Source organism: Rhinatrema bivittatum, chromosome 6 (assembly GCF_901001135.1).
Source record: "Rhinatrema bivittatum chromosome 6, aRhiBiv1.1, whole genome shotgun sequence".
Classification (NCBI taxonomy): Eukaryota; Metazoa; Chordata; class Amphibia; order Gymnophiona; family Rhinatrematidae; genus Rhinatrema; species Rhinatrema bivittatum.
This window is the reverse complement of record NC_042620.1, coordinates 314,139,249-314,164,481: the sequence shown is the minus strand read 5'-3', so window position 1 is coordinate 314,164,481 and position 25,233 is coordinate 314,139,249. Positions and strand designations below refer to the sequence as shown.

Genomic DNA, 25,233 nt, shown 5'->3' with positions numbered 1-25,233 from the left:
ACCAAGCGCTGTCAAAACCATAAGAAAATTACTGCTAGCAATATTTTTTTATGGGGGTGAGCAGGCCTTCTTGATAGTTCAGACAATGCTGCTTGAACGTGCTTTGCTTTTGGACCTGGCCGTAGAGGCAGGCCCAGTGTTGGCTGACATCTGAATCCTATTCCCCTTTTTTCCCCCCAAGTATGATCCAAGTATGAGGATTCTTATGTAACCTCTTTTTCATGGATGGACTGAATGCTAAGGAGTCCATAAAAAAAAAACAAAAAACAGTACAACCCCGGGCTAACTCCAAACTGACCACTCTCACAGCCCTTATCACCCTCGGAGTGTGGGTTCTTGTCTCTTGTGATGGGGGCGAAGAATGACCTTCAAGGCCCAGGGCTGGGGTGGGAATCCCTTCTATGTGTATTACAATGGGCTCTTTGGGACAGGTACACTGACAAACCGAGGCGGGACTCACTAGATGGGTGTTCAAAATAAAATTTACTGTGATTGCTCCTATTAATTCTTATACAACCAAATAATAAAAAAGTGTCCAGTTACATCCAGGTTCTTTATCCACATGGGAGTATAGGTTTAAAGTCAGGGCCGGGTCAAGGGCATCCTAGCCAAACTTTACAGCCTTGCGCGCCCCCCTCCCCCCTCCAACATCCACCCTGTACACATCTCCAGGCAACCCCACACACCAATTAAAAATTATGCATTTTATAATAGCAGATTTTACGCAAAACAACATTCAAAGTTCAGTTTTTGTTAAAAACATAACTTACACCATGTATATTATAGTTTACAGGTACTGCTGTGCGCCAACCAGAAAACCCTGCAAAAAAGCAAAAAAGGATATTTGGAACCCATATGGTATTAGACCTATTGTTGAGTGTGGGCTTGGTGCTCAGAAAGCCATGAGTAAACTGAAATAGCATTAAAATAAATTACACCTCCCATACCAAAACAACACTAAGTGCAAGAAGTTAAACAGCAACAACCTTACTTACGAAAGAAAAGGCAATACTGCAAATCTTAGCCAGGCACTAAAACACCACTACATCTCCTATTAGGAAAACAGAATAAGCCAAACTGCTATTCATCCCTACACAGAAACTACACGCTACCAGACTAGCTCACCTAACATTGTAACACAGTATTGGCGGCAAAAAATGACCAAGTGTTCCATCCCAGACTGCCCAGTCAGTTTCTTTTGGTAGTAACCGCTGCTCCATGCAGGTTAACCCCGTGTTTCTGTTAAGGATCGTAACTGCCGCTCCATGCAGGTTACCCCCAAGCCTTATATATTAACACAGCAACACTTTTACTGGGCGAGGAGGCCTTCTTGAAAATTCAGACCACGCTGAATTTGATGTGCTTTGCTTTTGGACTTGGCCATAGAAGCAGTCCTGAGCTTTTTCCCTTATGTCTGTTTAGCAGTACCCCATACTGTAAAAGTCGGGGTCCAAGTTGGTTGTCGTCTGAATCCAATTCCTCTCCCCCCCCCGACCGCCGTCAAGGCAGAGAGCGATGTTGCAGTTGCGTGAAAAGCATCAAGGCTTATTGGTTAAGGGCAGGTATCCCCACGCATACTGTTAAGGGAAGTAACCGCCACCGAGCAGGTTACCCCCTCCCCATGCACCCCCTTTTCTTTATTTCCATCTTCCAGCCTTTAGGGATTCACACTGTTTATTCCTTGCCCCTTTGGATTTTTCAACTGGGAAGAGGAGTGGACTCAGTGACTAGATTAGCCACTGTACAAATTCTCCACACACTGCTCTAGCATCACTCCTCAGTCCCATGTGAGAGCTGCGTCCTGCTTACTTCTCCAGAACTGGGAAGAGCAGTCACTGGTGTTTTTGCCTGGACCTCCACGAGGTTCCTCTCATGCTTTTCTCAGTTTCCACTAACACAGACACTTGTTCTGGGGCCTTTGCTGTTTTAACCTCATTCTCTGCATCTGAACCACGAAATTAATACAGCAAGTCATCCAGGTTCCTTAGCCACACACACACTCGCATACTCTTATCTGATTTCAGTCCAGCTCGCCTATTTCATTAACCTGTACAGTTTAGTGGTTTCCAGGGTTTCCGAGTCACTCTCGATTCACGTCCGCCTACACTTACTGTAAACTCCTTAAAACAGACTGCAGCCATCTGTCCTCGAATTCATAGCCAACTTTCTCTTTGTGTCTCTCTTCTAGTAAAAGACACATATTAACATGGAAAGCATAAGCCTGGCTGAATCAGGGGTAGGAACAGCTAATTTGAGGGCGAGAAAGCATCCTAAATATAGCAAAGGGAACAGTAGCAGGGCCAATAGGAGAATGGAAGAGGCAAGCACCATGTGCATGTGGGGACAAGGCACAACCAGACAAACTGAAGAGAAGATCCCAAAAGCCATCAGGATCCCATGTTTCAAGAAAGGTCGGACACAAATAGGAAAGGGTCCCCGATTCAAGAGACTAATTTATACAAACAATAATACACATTTTAAATCACGAAAGTTTCAGCAGTTCTTGAGCAGACTCTCTCTCTCTCTCTACGGATGCCCATGATGGAATAGACTACAAGAGGTCAAGATATTCAGGATTTTTTTCAGGACAGCTCGATGTTCTGCTGCCTTGTAGGAGAATTCACCCCTTATTTATTTGATATTCAGGTACTGTAGGTATTTCCCTGTCCCCAGAGGGCTCACAGTCCAAGGGAGTAGCAGAGGCCATGGAGGATGAAATGTCTTACCCAAGATCGCAAGGAGTGGTAGTGGGATTTGAACCCTGACTTGCAGCTCTTAACTTCTAAGCCACTCCCAGAAGACTACTTGGAAGACAATCTCTTGTTTCCTACATCACTAGCGCTATCGCCATTGATTGTCACAATCCATCTGTCACTGGACGTTTGACAAGTAAACTGGGGATCAGCGGGGGGGCTGCTTGGAGATAGCAAAGGGAGCGGTGGGGTGCACTACATGATTTATTGTGGGCTCTTCAAGCTCTGGCTTCCTAAGATCAGACTGATTTCAAAATAATATTCTGATCTGGCCCAAATTTAATTTTGCATATTTATATTTCACTTTTATAACACAATGGATAAATAAGGTAGATTACAGCAGATAACATACATATCAAAAACCATAATAAAACAAAAACTCATGTGGGAGCTGGGTTTTTACCTTGCATTCTGGAATAGCGGAAGTCAAAGGCAGAGCAACAGCCGGGGTAGGCACTCCGTCTAAACTGGGGCCCTACAGTCTTTAAAGGGTCCATTTTTGAGGGCCTTCTGTCTTCTTGGTTATTTCTTTGACCCTGTTTCTAGAGCATATGCATGAAGGTACAATCTCTATCCCTATGACTACCCCCTCCTCCACCTCTCCCAGCACACTTTCTCCTTAAACTGGAAGAGTGCAGAGAGACGAAGAGAAGGAACAGCTGCAGAAACAAGGGTCCCATATTCTCTCTCATTACACAGCCATTTCTGCTTCAGGTGCCACCACTGCTGAGGACAAGAAAGGGCACAAGGAAGGAAATATTAGGAAAGGAATGGAGAATAAAACGAAGAATGTCATAATACCTCTGTATCGCTCCATGGTGAGTCCGCACCTTGAGTACTGTGTGCAGTTCTGGTCACTGCATCTTAAAAAAGATATAGTTGCACTGAAGAAGGTACAGAGAAGGGCAGCCAAAATGATAAAGGGGATGGAACAGCTCCCCTATGAGGAAAGGCTGAAGAGTTTAGGGATGTTCAGCTTGCAGAAGACATGGCTGAGGGACGATATGGCAGAGATCTATAAAATCATTACTGGAATAGAACGGGTAAATATAAATCAGTTATTTACTCTTTCAAAAAATACAAAGACTAAGGGACACTCCATGAAGTTAGTAACACATTCAAAACAAATTGAAGAAGATTCTTTTTTACTCAACACATAATTAAGTTCTGGAATCCACTGCCAGAAGATGTGGTTAAGGCAGCAGGCACAGCTGGATTTAAAAAGATTTGGACAAGGTCCTGGAGGAGAAGTCCATAAACTGTTACTAAGTAGACTTAGGGAATTGCTACTACTTATCACTGCACGATAGCCGCCTGGGATCTATTTACTGTCTGGAATCTTGCCAGGTACTTGTGACCTGGATTGGCCACCGTTGAAGCATGGTACTGGGCTTGATGGACCCTCGCTCTGAACGAAAATGGCAAATTCTCATGTTCTTAAGGAGAAACAGAGGAACAGAAATGAGGGAAGGGGAAAGAGAGAGGAAGAAGTAAGATGCACAGAGATTTTAGAGATGAGCACATAAAAAAAAGGAAAAAAAAACCCAAAACCCCAGAACAAATGAAAGACATAGCAAAATATGAAATGAAATGTGGAAATGAAGATGAGAAGGAATGTGGGAGATGCAAAAGGGAAGAGGTGAAGGAGGGAGTATTGTGTGTTGCTGACAGAGACCCAGAAAATTATCTTGTATCCAGGCCTACCATTTCCACATTCAGACACTGACTAAAGTGGCACCCACAGACCCCATCAGTAAGGAGAACAAAGTACATCTCTCATGACATTTGGGCAAAGGATTAATATGCTGGGTCTGTCAGAGATGGTCACTGAGATACTTGTCCAGTATATGGGAGGTGATGCAATGTGGGGGAAAAGCCATGAATAGTGACTCCCTGATAAGAGCCAAGTTGGGTCGAATTAAAAACATGCTGCTGAATAACAGCACATTACTTTTTATAATTATTTAATTTACATAAGATTACATAAGCCATATTCCAGAACTTCAACTAAATCAAGAAAGAGAATAACCTTGGGAGAGCCTGTTCATCATACGATGTATATGTGGCCCACATAAGCTTGCCAATCTCAGGTCTTTCAGCCCCGAAAGGCCAATCTGACTGGCTGAGTCAGTGGTTTTCAGTTGCACACTGATGTCCTAAAGAACATGAAGTGGCCCAGAATATTGTGTAACTTTCATGTCAGCACGTTTTACCTCTCTGACCATAACTTCCTGCCTATTCAGTCTCCCTGTGAAGCTGTATATGCACAAGGTTCTTTAGTATATAAGCACATTGGACTCCTATTGCTTGCTATCATATCTTTCCTATGGACACAAAATATATATATCAGAGAACATTTTAAACAAGTAGGTCCCAATTCAGAAAATCATGTCCAGGTATCTCCTCCCCTACAGGGAAAATACAGGCCGGAGTAATTGGAACAGCCAATCTGATTGGTCGGTTTAGCTTTTTTCATCATCTGTCTCTGACACTACGTGGATGATAAGCACCAACTGGAAATATCTGAATTGCCCCCAGTATGCCAGCTTACACGGCTCATTACAATCCAAAAAGTACAGGTGGAGCAATATATTAAAACCATCATCAAGGTGTGGTGATACTAAAGAGGACTTTATGTGCTTCTGTATGGCTCAGCCTGGCATTCTTTGCTGGGCTTGTGAGCACCCTGGATGCTGTGAGATCCACAAAGTAAAGCTGAATGGTAACTTGCCATCAACACCAAAAACCCAAGTGGGACAGTTTTTCCCCACAGAAAAGGATATTGCATCGAGATGCTTTAAACTGGGGCGGCCAACTGCGGTCCTCAAGAGCCAGGTTTCAGAGATATCCACAATGGATGTGCATGAGGTAGATTTGCATGCACTGCCTCCATTGTATACAAATCTATCTCATGCATATTCATTGTGGATATCCTGAAAAACCCTTACCTGTTTGTGGTTCTTGAGGACTGGAGTTGGCCACCCCTGTTTCTGGGGCCTCCGGCCAATTCCAAAAGGGCTCATTTCCCCTTACCCTGATCTAGCAGTTCTGCGACTCCGTCATGGTGAAAGCTTCCGGGCTGCTGGTGCTTTCACCGAATGTTTGCCGTAACCTGCCGTGTGACAGATACACCTCGGCTGAAATTCTGGTGCTGCTTGGCTGTCTGAAGGAAGCACTCTGCTGCGCGTACTGTCTTTCTTTGTACACCTGGCACAAATTCTCCCAGGTCAACTAGCCCTTCACCAGGCAGAGCTGGGCAGAATGTAGTCAGTAAGATTTCTCAATCAGAACTGAGCACTTCTGCTTTTACACACTGAGTAACAGTGAGCAGTTAGAGATGCATTAAGCAGCTTAAAGATATGCGCGCGCACGTGTGTGTATGTGCACATACAGTCTGTGCATATAACGCTTCTGTATGAATTGTCATATTGATACGTGTAATACGTATACATGTGTGCGGTTGAGAAAGAGAGAGAGAGGATTGACCAGTCAGTGTAACTGGCAACTGATGTGAAGCCAGAATAACATTGAAAGCAAAAAAAAAAAGTAGATTTCAAAACAGTTTAGCACATTAGTAAAACATCTTCTTCAGTGAATCAGTTTTGGCCTGTCTTGTTTTCACAATACCACCCTAATGCATTCTGGTACCTGTAGTGTACTATGCTTGAGAGCCAGCACTGGAAGACAGGATACATGTGGAGCTATCCCAATGGTGCTGCCACAATGATATCAGCTGCTCTAGAGCAGTGGTTCTCAACCTGCCCTGGAGGCACAGCTAACTGGACTGGTTTTCAGAATATCGGTAATGAATACGCCTGAGAGAAATCTGCATGCATTGCAGACCCAATGTATGCAAATCTGTCTCATGCCTATTCATTGTGACTATCCTAAAAACCTGATGGGTTAGTTGTGCCTCCAGGAGTGGGCTGAGAACCGCTGCTCTAGAAGAAAGAAAACAGGAAACTGCTTGGAAAACATTGATAAGCTCCTTGAATAGCATTAGAGACAGCTTTTAAGGTGCACACATTGGCACCAGCAGGATGAGGAAAGTGAAAACATAAGCAGGCTGAAGAACAGCCAAAAACACCTCCCACACAGCATGAGCCAAAAATTCTCTCTGAAGCCTTAATGGTGTCTTTCTGAATGTCAGTGTCAGAGATAATGTGTACAAAAGTAACTCAGAGCAGCAGTGCAGCTTTGGAATAATTCAGGCAGTGATTAAGATTCCCCCACTTTCTGATTTTACTTTTATTCCTAATTGGCTGATCCCAGCATTACACATCTCAAGAAAAATGAGGCGCTGCTGAGCTGATTGCCATCGGGAACCCTGTGCCCATGGGATCTTCTATGAGGGCAAAAGAGCTTTTAAAAGCAGGGGCACACTTGGGCCTGCCTGGTGGACTTGTAGCAATTGCTGTGCACTGCCATTCGGAGGACCTGGGTTTCATTCCTGGGCCAGTCTTCCGCTCCTTCCTTGTCCAGCTGGAGCTGGGGATGCCGCGAAGGTGGTGTTCACGGTCCCTGAGGAGAAGGCACATCAACCATGGCTCGTCAGGGAATTCTAGGGGCTAGCGTTAGGGCTCAGATTAGCTGGGTTACAGAGGGAGCCGCAGTTTGTGGCCCATGGTTAGGCTGGGCTGAGTTAGCAATGGGCTATACAAACAGTGTGGGGGGGGGGGGGGGGGGGGAGGAATCTTGCATACTTCTGAATACATTCCAGACTGAACTGGAAGGCCAAAAGAGCAGGAAAGAACTATCATACTTAAAAAAAAAAAGTCACAACTTAGGGCCTGCACGGTGGCTCAGAGGGACCTGGGATCGATTCGCAGCTCAAGTCTTCCACTCCCTGGATCAACCAGGGTTCGGGATGCTGCGTTCATGGCCCTGGTGGTGGGGGGAGGGAAGGAGTCATAGTCATTGCACAGCGGCGACACCTACTGACCACATTCGGCGCACGAGACTGCAGAGCTCCGGAAGGAGCCCCCAGCTGAGGACCGTTGATGCAACAAATGGACTACAGTAAGTTTGGAGAAAGATAAAATAGGGGGGAAAATCCCCGACTAGTTGTGATTGAAGGTTCATGGTGCCCAGTCCCAGTCCCTGGTTATGAATGAGCAGGAAGACCAAAGCAGCAGGACAAAAGAAGATTGGAAGTTACAACTCCCATTATGTTCATCGATTACAGAAGAACAAGCCATAACCAATGTGAAACTACCCCAGCTACGAGGCTATGAGAACTATAGCTAGAGAAGCCAACCAGTAGCAAAAATGTATGTCGTTGATATAAAAAAAAAACCCCTCATTTTCATTATCATACCAATTTATATTCTATTGTTGAGGCGATATTAGCATTTCAAGTTTTTGAAAGCCATTATTTAGCCACGCACCATTGTGAGTCTTCGTGGGTGTTACTGTGCTGATCCTCACTAGACATCCATGCCAGTACCTCAGCATGCGGCGGACCTGGGTTTAATTCCCAGGTGAAGCCTCCTGCTCCCCAGTGCAGCCAGGGATGGGGATGCCTTGGAGGCAGGCGTTCGCAGCCCCTGGAGTGGAGAGAGTCTCAGTCATTTGACAGTGGTGACCCCCTAATGGCCGGACTGGGGGCCCATGTTAGCCGGGTTCCAGAAGGCGCTACAGTATGGGGGGCACTTGGCTGAGGACTGTCACAGTCATGGCAGGGATGAGTTGTGGGGGCCTTAAAATGGACAGGGGGAGCCCTGGGTAGCTGCAAATGAAGGGTCTTGGTGCTATAGCTCAACAGAGGCTGGTTTTGATTGAGCCGTGAATTCAAACAAGCAGGAGCTTGGCCACAAAAATAAAATAAAATAAAATAAAGCCATAGTTACAGTACGAGACACAGAGGGAAGGGGAGCTTTTATATGGCTTGCTTTTTTTTATCCCGCAGTTTCCACATGCTCCTTTGGGCTTCTAGCTCAGCCCAAATCAGGGCTAGGATCTGGGGCCATGCACCTTCATTCACAGCTACGTAGGATTCCCCCACCCATTTTGCATCCCCTTCCCACCTTACATTAGTTCAGTCACTGCAAGGACAGTCCTTGGCCAGCAATCACCTGCCCCAGATCTGAGCAATAAATTCGCCACTGCAGAATGCCTAGGATTCCCTCCTTCTCCTCCCTCCCCCAGGGGGCTGTGAATGCAGTATCCCTAGCCTCCACCGAAAAGGGGTGTGGAGGACCCGAGCTAAGAATCTTTGATGGTAAAGCCTGGAACTTCTATGTCCCTTGGCAGCAGAGTGGACCCTCCGCTGAAGATTGGATATATTACATAGAATGGGAGAGGCTTTGAAATGATGGGTAAAGATAAACCTAAACGTTTCACAGAGCACTAATGGGAGCCCGTAAAAAAAAAATGTACCCAGGTCCGACTGCTCTTGTTCCCCCATTTCCTAAAAATTCAGTTTGGATTAGAAGCAAAACCAAAACGTTATTAGGTGACATAATCGCCTGCTCTGATTCCTCCCTCCAAATACTCCTTTTCTGCCCACCCCCCCCCCCCCATCCCATGTCCTGAAAGTTTAATGTGCCTCAGAATCGGCCAAAACCATCTGCTCAAACATCAGCGCCCTGCCTTTCTGTTCCCTCAAGGGTGAGGAAAAGGCCAGACCATAAGAGGGAGAAGCCTAGCTCCTGCTTCAGACTAGGAACATTTGGGAGGGAAAGATTTGAAAAGCGGCCACATTTCCTGCTCAGATAAAAATGCAGCCTGAGTTACTGACCGTAGCTGAAGGCTGAGGCTGACACACCCGCAAAAATCTTCTATTTCTGGCAAAATGGCATCAGCAAAAGCTGACTTCCTTCCATAGCTGCTCTGCTTCGCTTAATGTTTCTTGCCCCAACCGCCTGAATGAGAGGGGGACCAGCCTACCTTCCAGACAAAAGAGATCCCCTGCACTCCAAGACAGGTACTGAGTTCTCAGGAAGCGGATCTTTTAAATATTCCCTCATTTAAGGGGAGAAAGCACCTAAAAACGTGGTGCCTTTGACAGGCCTTTGAGAAGAGGGTGACTCAGATTGCATATCCTGTTAGTTTAGGGATGGTGGTGCAAGTTTTGTAGGGATGGTGATATGACATTTTTTTTTAGCATAAATCAGCTTTGATTTTTTTATATTATTTTGTTGTGCTGTATTCAGGGTCAAGGTCAAAAGGATAGGCTATTGTTGTATGCATTTTAGTTTCATTATTGTTTGTATTTTTGTGTGCTTTCCTGTAGGAGTTTGGACCTCATTTTTTAGCTATTTTCTTATAAGCCAGTAAGAAATGTTTTAAATAAAGTATGAGAGACACTTTTGCTTCTCCCACTTAGGGCTATTAGAAGCTCAGGTAAGGCTCAGTCAGGTGCAAAGCAGGACTTCTTGATAGTGAGACACTTGGGACTGGGGTTGAAGAAGAAGAGGAAAGCAGGTACACATCATTTTGTGTTTGAGGAGCTGAAGGGAGATGCTTGTGATGCTCCTGCAGGCCAGTGTTTGACACTTGCATTGTCCTGTACCCTTATAAGAGAACCAGAATGCACAGGAATGGACATCAGGAGCCTGCTTCACTCCTGTCAACTTTCACAGCATCACAGTTCCAGGTCATCGGGGACAGTCTTGGTTTGACCCCGTGGATAACAGAGTTAGTGCAATGGAGGAAGAAGCAGGACAGGATCCCCTCTGTGTTTCTGGTGCTCTGAAACACAGAAACAGAGAGACATGATGGCTGAAAAAGACCATATGGCCTATCAAGTCTGCCCATCCACATCAACTAATTCAGTTGTCTGGTTACCCTGTCTGTATTAGAGTTCAGTCCTGGTTTTTCTCATGCCCATCCCAAAAAAAAAATTATCTTGAGTTCTAATGAGTGTTTGCCAAGAATCTGATGGAGTACAGTGAGTTATTTAAGAGATCACACCTGTAAGCTCCAGTGTGCGCGGTAATAAATGTCTCAGGCACTTTTGATCAGTGCCTCTGAAGCAGCTGTTATCTTTAGTTTAACTGCAGCTGCTAAGGGAGTCATTACTATTAGAACAGTTACATTTTAAAGCAAAGGACAAAAAAACAGTGATAAAATTTTATTTAGTTCCCAGATCAGAGCAGTTTTCAGATGTGCAGAAATATGGCTGGGAAAGTGCGGTGGCATTGATAAGACACCTGAACAAGATTTCAGTCTTGTGAGCTGTAACCAACCAGTGGAAACCCCTGACCACCGTTTCTGCCCATGGCATGTAATACAAACAAAAATGGCCTGCATGACGGCAGATGTTTGTAGAGAATGGTTGTACTAGTGGGACTGCAACTGATGGGGGTCATAAACCTTCTTTGAGTCTTGAAAAATTTCCAAGACATCCACATATGTCTGAACTAAGAAATATCTGCCTAAACTTCCTCCCTGCTAACAACATTTGTATAAAGGTGCAGAGGAGGGAGACAAAAAATGATAGAGGGAAAGGAACCTCTCTCCTATGATGAGACGCTACATAGACTAGGGCTCTTCAGCCTTGGAAAAGAGACTGCTGAGAGAGGACATGATAGAGGTTTATACAATCATGAGTAGGGTGGAACAGGTAAATAAAGGATAGTTATTTACCTGTTCAAATAATACTAACCAGTAACCACTAAGCCCTGGGTAATTCATAGATTAGATAGTGCATTAGAGGTTATAATTAGGGGGAGGCGCCATTCATACATGGCCCCTCCCTTTGAGGATGCTGGAATGGGCCGTCTCCTTTGAGAGGTTTTATAGCAGCTCTCCGCTAAGAGCTTTGGGGTCAGTGTGGATTAATTTTTTGGGTCAATGGAAATGTTTGGAGTCTTTTTCTACCTTTTGATTTGTGGGTCTTCTTTGGGGCATCAGCCAACCCTGCTGGGAGCCCGTGACGTGAGTCAGGATTCTGCCCTGCTTGTTCCGCTCCCTGGTGGGTAGGGCCAGCGTGCCGGGAATGTTTTGGGCTTTTTACAGATTTTAAGTGCTAGGAAGCCTGGGGGACATCCTGCGCAACGCCTGGATTCAGGGAATGGGCGACCTGTTTTTGGGGCTGCGAAGGTTAGGGAAAACCTGACGCTCTTTATCCTCAACAAGGACGGAAGAAGGTGGTGACCCGAGGCCAGGACCTTTCGGTGTTTTGCAACATTTTGGGATAAGAAATTGTTTTGGAAGTTCTGGGAGGAACGTTTGGCTGCCCCATTTTGGGGCTGCTGTTCCAATTTGGATCCATCCCATTAGGGGTCTGAAAGAGACTGAGAAAAGAGAGAGAAAGTATCTACTAACTGTGAGTAAAGAGAACATTAAGATAATTGAAGACCACCATCAGGAACCTTCACCTTGGGGAGAGGGAGGTATGGACTCCCTGTACAGAGATAATGAGTGACATTTTGCCAGTATTGAAAGGGTTTTCCTGCCCATCCAAAGGATATCCTACCCACTTGGGGACTCTACTTATCCAAGATAGGCAGATAGTATGGAAGAGTTCAAGACAGTCCAGGGTTGAAGGCAGGCGGCAGGCAAGGCAAAGTCCAATATCCGAAGCAGGGTCAAAGGCAGGTGGCAGACAAGGCAAAGTCCAATATCTGAAGCAGGGTCAAAGGCAGGTGGCAGGCAAGGCAAAGTCCAATATCCGAAGCAGGGTCAAAGGTAGGCAAGTGAGGTGGAAGATATACCAAACTGGACCTATTGCAAGGCACTGTGGAACCCTCAAAGGCCTCCTTAAATAGTCCTGGACAGGAAGTGGTTCCTGGGAGCTTAGAATGACTTCCTGCCGTGGCTCCTATAACTTGGGGGAGGAGCCAAGCGCCTGCGTCCGACAGAGGCCGTCCCTGCAGGAGCAGTGCTGCCAGCCTCCTGCTGTTTCTGCCGTCGATGATGGTGGTGCGGGGAGTGCCGAGGAGCCCTGCATCTGCCGCTGCCGGCGGCAGCCTGAGGAGCCTTGAAGCAGCCGCAATGAAGGGGACGGTTTGCCGGTAATTGCGGCTGGTCTAGGGGATCAGCCACCCGCGATCGCAACAGATCTTCATGGGAGCTGCCAGGTGCTTCTGACCTGGATTGGCCACTGTCGGAGACAGGATGCTGGACTCGACGGATCTTGGTCTGAACCAGCATGGCACTTCTTATGATCTTATAATCCAGGGCCTTTCAACCAAGGCATAAGTTTACTGTTCGGAGCAGCAGTACATTAGAGCAACAACAGAGAAAGTGCATGAGGAACTGGACTTTAATGCATTAAAGCATGTGAAAAGACTCTCACTGTCAGATGTGTTGATTTACGCACGGAGCTCTGTCAGTCAGAGCACAAGACAGCACGCCTCTAGAAAAGTGCTTTTCTGTCAGTGGTAAGGAGTAGCGTGCCAGCACCAGATTTATTTATTTATTTATTTATTTAAAAACTTTTATATACCGGTATTAGTATGCATACATCATACCGGTTTACAATGTAACTTTAAAGGTAGAAATTACAATGAACAGGGAGGGCGAACAAGGAGGAGTATACAAAGAGCAGGAGGTGGAGGAATTAAAGCAATAAATAAAAACTGCAACGGACTATTTACAGGAATATACAAGGCGTAGGCAAGATACTTGCAGAAGTCGGTGTACTTAATCAGGGTAGGCTTGTCGGAAGAGCCATGTTTTAAGTTTTTTTCTGAACTTGGCGTAACATGGCTCTAGCCTGAGAGTGGTAGGGAGGGCGTTCCATTGTTTAGGGCCTGCAATGGATAGTGCACGGTCCCTAGTAGAGGAGAGGTGGGCTTTTTTCAAAGGGGGAATGGAGAGGGTGCCTTTGTTGACAGTGCGAGTGGGTCGTTCAGTGCGTATAGGACGAAAGGGTTCATCCAACCAATTGGAATTGTGCGAGTGGATGGACTTGTGCACTATGGTTAGAATTTTGAAGAGAATTCGGGATGCGATGGGGAGCCAGTGGAGTTCTTTGAGTATTGGGGTAATGTGATCAGCTTTCCTTGAGTTGGTGATGACCCTGGCGATGGCATTCTGGAGCATTTGTAAGGGCTTGGTGGTGGAGGAGGGTAGGCCAAGGAAGAGGGCATTACAGTAGTCCAGCTTTGAGGAAAGGGTGGCTTGGATGACGGTGCGGAAGTCATGATAGTGGAGGAGGGGTCTGAGTTTCTTCAGGATGTGAAGCTTGAAGAAACCTTCTTTGAGGATGGAGTTGATCTGTTTTTTGAGATTGAGTTGTTGATCTATGATAACCCCAAGGTCTCTTACTGTGGGTTGGGGTGTTATGACGTTGAAAGCTGGATCGTTGGAGATCGGTGGTTTGGGAGGGAGGTGAGGAGAGATAAGGAGCAGCTCTGTTTTGGAGGAGTTTAGAGCGAGGTGGATGTTGGTGAGGAAGTCATTGATGTTGGCAAGACATGTGTTCCAGAAGGCAAGGGCATCTGAGAGAGAGTTGTGAATGGGAATGACGATTTGAACGTCATCTGCATAGAGGTAGAATTTGAGGCCGAGGTCTGTGAGGAGCTGACATAGAGGTGTGAGATAAATGTTGAAAAGGGTGGAGGAGAGGGAGGAGCCTTGTGGGACACCTTGAGACAAGGGATAGAGTGTGGAGTTGGCGTTTCCTATCTTGACGGAGAACTTTCTGTTAGATAAGTAGGATTTAAACCATAGTAGGGCTAGGCCTGAGATGCCTATTTCGGATAGCCGGTTGATGAGGAGGTTATGGTTGATGGTATCAAAGGCAGCTGAGATGTCGAGTAGGGCGAGGAGGTAACAGTTGCCTCGGTCCATGCCTATGAGTAAGTGGTCCGTGAGGGAGAGCAGGAGGGTTTCTGTATTGAGGTATTTACGGAAGCCGTATTGGGCTGGATGCAGAATGTTGTTGCTTTCTAAATATTCTGTAAGTTGGATGTTTACAATCTTTTCCATAATTTTGGATAGGAAGGGCAGGTTAGAGATAGGGCGGAAGTTAGCGGGGTCTTTAGGGTCTAGTGTTGGTTTTTTTAGGAGGGGCTTGACAATAGCTTGTTTAAGAGCATCTGGGACAGAGCCTGAAGAGAGGGAGGAGTTTATGATGTCTGCGATGGGTTTGGATATAGTGTTCGGGATGGAGAGGAGGGATTTTGTGGGAATGGTGTCTGAAGGGTGGGAAGCTGGTTTGAGTTTTCTGAGAATAGATTCCACTTCTTTAGCGGAAGTCAGGTCAAGGGTTTGGAGGGTGGGTGAAGTGGGGGAAGGTTGGAGGGAGGGGGAAGGGGAGGTGGATGGAGAAGGGTGTTGAAATCTGCGGAGGATGTTGGTGATTTTTGTGAGGAAATACTGGGCGATTTCTTCGCTCTTAGTGGAGGCATCATTCTCAGGGATAGTGGGCTGAGAGGATTTGGTGAGGTTGGCAACATAATTGAAAAGGGCTTTCGGGTTGTACATGTATTGGTGGATCTTAGCTGAAAAGTAGTCTCTTTTTGTTTTGAGGGTGGTTATTCTATATTGGTGAAGGGTAGTTTTGAAACTTGAGGCGAGTTGGGGTGAGGGGGCTTTACGCCAGTTTCTCTCACGCTGCCTGAGGGTATTTTTTAGGGATCTTAGTTCAGTCGTGTACCAGGGTTGATGATTTTTTGTGGGTTGGGTAATGTTACGTCTGGAGATGGGGCATAGTTTGTCAGCAATTTCAAGAGTCATGCTGAGCCAGGATTTGATGGCAGTCTCTGGACTGGAGCAGTCAAGGCTAGTGGATGTGTTGGAAATGGCAAGAGCCAGTTCATCTCCAGAGCAGGGTTTCCTGAAGGTGAAGGTGGTGTTGTTTGAGGGAGTGGGGGTAGTAGGGAAGTTAAGGGGGAGGAGGGCTTTTATGAGGAAGTGGTCGGACCAAGGTACAGGGGAGCAGGTGGGGGGGTGGGATGGTAGGAAGCAGTGGTTGATGAATATAAGGTCAAGGGAGTGACCAGCTTGGTGCGTGGGGGAGGCAACAATTTGTCTAAGGCCTAGAGCTTGGAGTGCAGTAAGGAATGCCTCACAAGAAGGGGTAAGGGGGGTGGCATCGACATGGAGGTTGAAGTCTCCTAGTATGATGGAAGGGATTTCAATGTTTATGTTGGCAGATAAGAATTCAATTAAGGGGGAGGGGTCCCGTTCGATGGATCCAGGAGGGGCATAAATGAGACAGATTTGCAGTGAGGGGGCTTTGAAGAGGCCAATTTCTAGCTTGGAGGGTGATGTGGTGTGGGAGAGTTTGAGATTAAGGTGTTTCTTGAAGGCTAGGAGGATGCCACCTCCTCTTTTCTTGGGTCTTGGAATGGATAGGAATTCGTAGGATTGTGTAGGTAGCTGGTTCAGGAGGACAATGTCTGTTTCTTTGAGCCAGGTTTCCGTGATGGCACAGATGTCTGGCTTGGTGTCAGTGAGGAGGTCATTTAGGATGGGGGTATGGGTGGGGCCTGATGGCTTGTCAAAGGAAGAGCTTCCTTTGACAAGCCAGATGGCTTGTCAAAGGAAGAGCTCGTCTTCTGTCATCTCTGTGAGCAGGAAGATCCCCGCCCCCCCCCCCCCCAACCCCCAAACCCTGGACACGGGAAAGGCGAGCAGCATAATGAGCGCTGATGACCAGGGAGAAGAGGACTCAGGTGAAAACCAGAAAGAGACCACGGTGAAGGCAGATGATGTTCACGCTGCACTTCTAACACTGCAGCAGGCTACAAGCGCAAGTGAAAACGGGATGCGTCTAGAAGAATGTTTGGAGTTCATTCTTGCAGGAAGCAGGAAGACCATGGAGACATAAATCCCTGAGGTCTTCTTATGTAAAAAATAAATAAATAAATAAATAAGAAACAAAACAAAAATATGTTTTTCCTGTGCTTTTAAATTGAATACAGTGGTATGACTGAATAAAAACTGGAACTGAGTTCATTCTGCATGACTAGTATCAGGAGAGAAGCTACGGGAGGGCCTAGGGGGCCTGTGCTCCCTCACATCTGGCTCAGGCCCCACCCATACCAGCAAAGTCAGGTCACATCAAGCCAAAGATGTAGCAATTAGAGGACGATTAAGGAGGCAAACCTGAATGGGGAACACCACTGCCCTTGGGCTTCATATGGAAAAGTTTGAGGTCAAAGAATTTGTTAACTTTTGGCAGATAATTATCCCCCCACCCCTCCTCTTAGCACCTTAAAAGTTCAGGAATGCCTGGCCTGGACAGGAAGCTTATTTACATAATTGTCCTTCAGCAACTTGTATAAAGTAGCTGCTAGAACCACAAAGGTAGAGGGAGAAAGAACAGATACAGCCAGGGCAAGGGAGTGAAAGACAGAAGATACAGACAAGCTGATGCAACACAGTGCGCTCAGGCTAGTGCACCGGGTAACTCTCTATTGGACGCGCGTTTTGGATGCACTAAAATAACCCCCAACGCAATACGGGGATTAGTGCATCCAAAACGTGCATCCAATCGAGCGCATAGCTAATAGCGCTCATCACATGCAAATTCCCTGTAGATGAGGCTATTGGGTATTACCCCGCGATTCCAAAAATTGCCGTGCGGCCAAGGCGCCCATTTTAACGCTGCAAATTTAATGCCTCACAGAGGGAACCACAGAAAGCAGTATCCCCAAGGTCTGGCCCAACTGGAAACCCTGCCGGCGGTAAGTGAAGAAGTGAATAAATATTAAGTGCCTGGCACGCTACTCCTTACCACTGACAGAGAAGCACTTTTCTAAAGGCGTGCTGTCTTGTGCCCTGACTGACAGAGCTCCATGCGTACATCAACGCATCTGACAGCGAGAGTCTTTTCACATGCACTTTCTCTGTTATTGCTCTAATGTACTGCTGCTCCGTACAGTAAAATTATGCCATGGTGTCTGACACTTAATATTAATTTATTCACTCTTTCACTTACTGCCGATTGGTCCATTCACTGTCACATGTCAGTGAAAGGCCCAATCCCCTCTCAGTGAAAAGGACCAACTGGGAACAGCCTGCCAGGGGTGGGAAGGGAGGTCTGGCCAGGCTGTTGTGGGCGCACAGCCACCTCTCCTGGGCACCCGAAATAGAGCGCTGGGGACACATAAATTACCCACTGCGTGTCCGTTTTAGCACAGCAGCTCACTTGCCTATTGCATCAGGCGCCCAAGAGAGGTGAATGTGCACACGATAAAAATACAGGCACCCAGTTTGGACGCACGTTTTTTACGCGTACTTTACAGCATCTACCTGAAAGCGTTGCCAGAAATTAAGGGGTTTTGTAGCCACCGTTGTGAAGACCCACATAGGATGGGGTAATGGACAAGGGTGGAGCTGGGCATGGCGAGAGGGTAGCAGTGCCCGCTCATGTTAAGCCTGGCCCCCTCCCCCCTTACAAAAAAAAAAATTAAATTCTGGCTACACCCCTAATCAAATATGCCTGTGGGAAGTGAGCCCTGCTTCTAACATGTCATGAAATGGGCAAATCACTTTTAACACAAAGGTGATGGATGTAAATGGACCATGCACACTGTACTGCCATAGCACAGAGATATTCACGTGTGTCTGCATGCCATAGTAATGTTGCACATGTTTGGATAAAGGTGGGATTGTCATGTCAGCACATATAGACCCCCCCCCCCCATCTGCCACCCACAGCCAGGGAATGGGTGACTATTTCCATGGCGGTCTGTTGATACCTGATGGATCATCAGAGCCTGAGAGTTTGAGGGGGCACTCTGATGCTGTTTACGGGAAATTCAAGGCTCCATTTATTCTAATGTGGCAATGCCTTAACAACACACATCAAGCTCCTGCATTGGCAGGAAAATCTGTGATAAAACCACCAGCTGATGTAAAAACTTAACTACAACTTTAGTAAACCGGGCACTGAAATCAGCGTTAAGGCTCAGTTTCACATCAGTTTTGTAAACAGGGCCCTCCCCCCCTTAGTGCGTGATGTTCTGGCCAAGGTGATGCATTAGTGGCAAAGGCTTCCCATACAATCATCAGAACCGAGCAGAACGAGAAACAAGATCACAAGGAGTAAAGTCACTGCCCCAGGAGCTCCTTGCCAGAAACTCCTCTGCAGCCTCTGGATTGGGCCAACAAGTCTAATGTTTGCATCAGCACAGTCCTTTAGTAAAAGTCACACAAAAAATACAATTGGACGGCTCTTAGACCCTAGCAAATTAGAAGCAATACAGCTGGATAACATAGGAAAATGGGTTATAAACAGCAGGTGAAAAGATTTATCCGAGAAGCAAATCTCATGGCACCAGTTAACTGTATTCAAGAAGCAACAATGACTGCACCAGATTTACTTAGGAGCCTTTCCATGTCTTGTTAGTGTATAAGACCTCTCTTTATGTTTCTGACGGATACAGTTTCAGTTTTGTAACAGCAATATGGCAGGCCAGGACTCATGGGTCATCCTGTAGTTAGCACCCCCCCTAGGTGATTGGAAGTACTCAAGTATGCCCCAGATTATTACACCGTCAGCCACCAAAAACGCAGTAGAGCTGTTAGAGGGTCCCCGCCTTACCTCCTCTGCTGCTCCAGGGAAGCGGCATCGGCTGGGCTCTCTCCATCTCCCAACAGCAGCTGCCGAGGTCGGCGACTCCGAGTAAAAGCCCAGCGCTGCCCCTTCAAGGCCTGACAGCTTAATGGAAAGGTTCAAGCCCTGGGCAGGACGCAGACAGCCTGTGAAGAGTTCCCACGCCCCAGCGCGATTCTGCTATATCGCCATGAAATGTCCTTCCTTCCCAAAGTATTTCTGTAAACTCAGCTCCCCGAGCTAAACACGGCCAGAGTTTAAACTAGGCAGCTGTTACCGCACTGAGCATCCTGCATTAGAGAGAGAGAGAGAGAGACAGCCTTCCTAGAAACATATTCCAGAGACAGCCTTTTCTCAATCAGATTCTACAAGCCAGCCTATCTGGAAACCCTCTGAATACAAGAGGCAGCCTTTCTGAATTATATTCTAAAGAGGCCCTCTTTCCAGGAACATGCCAGGGATCAGTGGCCATCATCCTCAACTAGTGACAATACCTCTTGAAACACTCTACAGAAACAATCTCTCTTAGTTGCATGCTAAAGAGTCAGCCAAACCTGAAACATGCTGCACTACAGCCTCTCCAGTTACACACTACCAAGACAGCCCTTCTCAGTTAGATACTCCGGAAAAATATCTCCAGTTGTTCTGTGCTCTCTCTCTCTCTCTTTCCAGATCCTCTCACAAGTAATCCAAGAGCCCTAAGAGAAGGGATGTGAATTTTGTTTAACTCTGCCTGCCTGGTGAGACTCCTGTGGTAAACACACCGAGGGCCAGATGGGGAGGGAGAACTTCCTAACAGCCCCCTCCCCAGCAGAAAGAGAGGAAGTGAGCAGGAACCGGCTGTTGTACTCAGCCTCCCTCTGTCCATTGTCACTTGCCCTGGGCCCCCCCTCCCTCACTTCCCTCCTGCAGGCTGTTTTTTCCCCCGTTGTGCGCAGCGGGGGTGGGAGGGGGGATGATGGGAGCTAGAAGATTAGAAGTTTGGGTTTTTAACAGCAAGTTTATATGCCTGGCCTCCCCAAAAAAAAATCATTTTAATGATCACGTTGCAGTTCATTAAATAAAGAGCCCCTTCCTAGTATCTAAAGCATGGAAGCTTTGTACTGGGGTTCACCACATGACCCTGTTTATTGGTAAAGATGGAAAAATACCGGGGCATATATCAGATACATTGGAGCAGACAGGCAAAGGGGTTTGAAGAATTAGCACAAGTTTGAAATCTGCAAGCAGCAGCAGCAGCAACAATCATCAAGACTTCAACCTTAGTTAAGGATGGAGTAAGCAGAGCCGTAGCCAGGCCATACGGTTACCTATGGCCCAAGTGAAAAAGTGCGCCCTCATCCTGAGCACAGCATGCGACACCATGAGCTGGGAGACATTAAATGGAGGGGGCTCCACTGGACTTCCAGCTCAATTGGAACCAGTACAGAGATAGTGGTGCCAGGAGCCTTCATTCACAACTCCCGGGGATCTTCCCCCCCCCCCCCAGCCATTGCAATGTCAGTCCTGGGCTGGGGGCCATGCATCAAGGGTCCCTTCAGAACTCAGCAGTCATGGGCCCCCAGTCCAACCACTAGGTGTCACACCCCCCCCCTCCCAGCCATGCCTTCCCCATACACAATTAAAGATTATTCAGATTTTACATGAAAAAGGTCATTCTGAGGTAAAAAAATAAAATATCACATGCATTGCTGTGGCACCAACTAGAAAACCCTGCAGAGCAAGTAAAAGAAAAAAGGCACTTGGAAACAATATGGTATTAGGCATATGGTTATGCATGTTACGTGTAGGCTTGGCCCTTAGAAAGCCAAGGGTAAACTGAAGTGCAATTACAATATACTAAACCTCCCATACTAAAACAGCACTAACTGCCAGCATTCAATCCTACCTATAAAAAGGGAACATTACAAATATTACACCAGGCCCTAAACACCAATATACCTCCTATTAGGAAAACAGGCTGTTATAGATCCCCACACAGAAACTACAAGCTAACAGAGCACCTCAAATTCTTCACACCTGCCAGACACAGACAGACCCTCACCAAATTCCTAAGAGAGGGACCATAAAGTGTAAATAGAAAAGTGCTGACAAAAGCTGAACTGGAAACCACAACAAGCCAGACTGTATGCAGCACACCTATGGAAATACCATCATTCCTCATAAAACATCAAACAATAAAATCAAGAAACATAAATCATAAAAGTAAAACCATGCTAATAAAAATTATAAATATTTCAAAACAGCTGATGTATAGAACATCCAATAATTAAAAACGTATTTCTCTATCCATTTTTAAAAGTCAATAAAATATTTCAAAACTGCTGATAAATCAAATATCACCTAATAATTAAAACTAATAAGGATTTTTTTTAAATTCCCTGCAGTCCATACCTGGGAAATTTTGAATTCCAGATGACCTGAGATTGTCATGGATTAGCAGGGAGAGGGGAGGGGGTTGTTGCATACAAACTTCTCCATACTTTCTCTCTCACATGCTCAAAGAAGGGGTGAGGCGAGGGCATGGTCAGGGCATGGGCATTCCTGGATTTCACATTGAAACCAGTGTGTATATACTTGCGCGCACAAGTGCGCGCCAGGGTCCCCTGCAGCGTAACTTTACTTCTGCTATGGATGGTAAGTCATAAAACAAAACAAAAAAAACCAACAAAGATCAGCAGGGTTTTAAGGGTCAGGGCTAACATTGGAAAAGGGGGCTTAGGAGGTCCTATCCCTTACCTGGGCAAACTGGAAACGAACTGGGAAAATGACCAATTGCTTCAGTGCGTGTGGCTTTTAAAATCTCCAAATGTATGCGGCAGAAGTGGTATTTGCAGGCATGGACGCTTGCCTACTTAAACTTGTGCACACGTGCGCACGCTCAGCCTGTTTTTATATCATGTGCGGATATGCGCACATACGTTATAAAAACAGACGCATCCATGGGTGCGAGCCAGCAAATGCGTGCACATCCTCCCCCGCGCCCTTGTTTAAAAATTACTGTCTTACGCTCTCTCTCACTCACATGCTCAATTAGATAGGCTTACACCTCTCACGTGCTCAGTCAGACACAGGACACGCCCATACTTCTCTCTCACATCCTCAGTCATATACGTACACTCTTATAGGCTCCCTCGCTCTCATCCAGCCTCCAGGAATGCCGAAGCTCGGCCCAATGCTTCTTGGCACTGTGGAGGCCCGCACTGCTGCTGCTCATGGCTGCTCCTTAAGGCCCTGCCGGCCATGCTACTCTTCACCGCCGGGCAGGGAAAGGGAGGAGGAAAAGACCAATGATTTTTGCGGCCCTGGGGCTACAGCGCTCTGCATTACCGGGGCAAAGGGGTGGAAAAGGAGACCAATGTTTTTTGATGCCTTGTGTGCAGTGCTACTCTTCCATTGCTGGGGCAGGGGGTGGAGGGGTCAGGCGTGTGGACCGCACTGTTCTTCATTGCCCCGGCGGGGAGGAGAGAGGAGGAGATCAATTGTTTTTGAGGCTCAATGGGCCTCGCTGCTATTTACGGCCAGGGTGGGGGGAGGGAGAAGGAGGCTGAAGGCCGATAGTTTTTGCACGACAGAGCCCCTAGTGGACGGCGCCTATGGCCAAGTCTACATCAGCCTTGGTTAGCTATGGCTGTGGAAGTAAGACTCACTGACCCTCATACTACAAATGATTTGTTTCATAAGCAGACAATGGAAAAATTCCTTTTCCAGTAAGGCCCTCTGGGCCAAATATACTAAAGGATGTTACCACTTTGTGTTGATGGAAAAAGTTCACAGGTCCCTATAAGTGTGTCTACCTTTTCTTTTCTTGGAGGGCAGGAGGCAGGGGGGGGGGTGGTCCAATCTGTTCCTTTGGGCTTCCAGCTCAATCAGAACCAGGGCTCACATTTGGCACCATTCGCAGCTACCCCAGGATTTTTCCCATTTTCTCTATCCACTCCCAGTTTTCTTTAACGCAGTCACTGCAGTGACAGTCCTCGGTCCCGGGCCATGCACCACTGTTTCTTCAGGCACCCTGAACTCGTGGGCCTCCAAACCCACCACTAGATGTCGCCATTATGCAATGAGTGGGATTCTATTCCCCAACGAGCTGTGAACACAACCTCTGCGGCATCTCCATTCCTGGATGGACCAGGAGTGGCAGGCCTGGCCTGGGAATCGGACCCATGTTCTTCACAGCGCTGCCACTGAGCCACCAGGCTGGCCTCAAGTGTGTCTTTTGGTCTATCTGCATGTATCATTTTCCCTATTTTTGTCTGACTCAGTTTTTCACCTTTGTCTTTCTCTCTGTTTCTTGTGTGTCCCTCTCCTTTTCTTCTTCTTCTTTGGGTGGGTATGTCTCCAGCTCTCTCTTCCAGTCCTTAGTATAGGGCTTCCCAAACTGTGGGTCAGGACCTCAAATGGGGTCACAAAAGCCTCACGTGGCAACACTCTTCAGCCTCAGCCTCATGAATTCATGTACTCAAACAGCGTTTCTCCTTGAATCTCCTTTGAATGGCAAAGAAGCTAAGTAATGTTTAAATTGAAATACTAATGAATGATATCATAGACGGGACACTACTGGTGAAAGCGTAAGTGAAGAAAAATCATTATTGGACCTATGATTAAAACGTGGCCTTAAATAACTTTTGCTCTATGCCTACATATGAGGCCCATTTATAATGAGATAAAAATCCGCACACGGTGTCTTTCAATACTACGTTGAATTGGGACGTTTGGCTATTCTTTTTGACTATTTAATACGTGGCTAAAATCCCTCTATTAACCTTAGAGAGAGAGATATATATTCTCAGCACTCTTCAGGTGAGAGCAGCAGCAGCAGCATTAGTAGTGGAAGTCAGCTTTGGGGCCTGTAAGTCAGCACACACTCATAAGCCTTGGCGTAGCACTGCCCTTGCACGAATTTCGGTGGTAACAGGAAGCCCTGCATGAGAAGGGATCAAAGCTACTGCAGGGCTTGTGAGCTTGCACTAGCCCACAGGCCCCATACTGACTTTCATGAGTATGAGTAATGCTGCTGCCACATGCTGATCACCTTTGGGCTTGGGACCGGCCACAAAGCAAGGGGAGGGCTGAATGAGTATGGACCAGTGGAGATGGTCATAGCTCTTCTCCCCTCACCCCCCCCCCCCCCACTGAACCTATTCAAGAGAAAAATGTTGCCCCTATCATCAGTCTGCACCCTCTTCCCACCAGTTGCTATCCACCTTGGCCCAGGACCCAATGAAAAATGTTGCCACTGACCCTGGCCATGGGAATGTTTGTAGGAGGCTATTTTAAGGGTTTGATGTGAGGGAGGAGGGGGTTTGGGGGTTGGATAAGATGGATAAAGATTTGCTTGGGGATGAGAAGATCAGCTAGGGGATACAAAAAGGGCTGGAGATGGTAAGAGGAGTGGAGATTGGGGTACACTGGAGGAGGTCCTCTGGAGTGGATGGAGGTTGAAAGAGGAGGATAGATTGATGGATGTTAAGCAAGGGATCATCTGGAGTGCGGGGAGAGTGAGGAGTGATTGCTGGAGGCGATATGCATCTCTGCTCATTGAATTTGATCATCTTCGGGGGTTCAAAGATATTTTGAAGTGCTAAAATGGGGTCACACTGGCTATAGGTTTGGGAAGAATTAGTAGAATTAAACATACATCTTTTGGTAGCAAAAAGTTGGGATTTACATTCTTTAGGACCAATGTAAAACTTTCCGGGGCTTCAGGCTTTAAAAATGAGATTAAAGCAATTCATCTTCATAAATTTAGAAGCCTGATGAAACTCAGCCCCGGAAATTTTTTCAAAAGGGCCAGTTTAGGACTCTAACTCCCAAATGCTCCTAAACCCTTTGAAAATTGACCCCTTAGTTTAAAAAACCTTCCCTCCCCCACCCCTCAGTAAGGGGGGGGGGCCACACTTCAGCGTCTACAGAGCACTGACCCAGGTACAAATTTGTGCTGTGGGGAGCAGGATTACCTGTAGGGCCCAAGGGATTAGAGAAAATATACAGTTCCAAACAAGAAGCAGAATCCAATTT

At 46.6% G+C, this 25,233-nt stretch overlaps 1 protein-coding gene across 4 annotated transcripts in view; it reads right to left on the bottom strand.

Moving 5' to 3' along the window:
- The window catches only part of NHSL2 (NHS like 2), a 540,965-nt gene that overhangs the window by 227,555 nt on the left and 288,177 nt on the right, over positions 1-25,233 (bottom strand). The window contains exon 1 of one of the 4 annotated variants that reach the window (XM_029607543.1): positions 19,201-19,327. The exons of the other annotated variants lie outside the window; for them this stretch is intronic. Within the exon in view, the coding sequence (XP_029463403.1) occupies positions 19,201-19,246 (46 nt within the window). The 5' untranslated portion in view covers positions 19,247-19,327. Of the gene's footprint in view, positions 1-19,200; positions 19,328-25,233 lie in introns of those variants that run through there. 4 annotated transcript variants of the gene reach the window in all.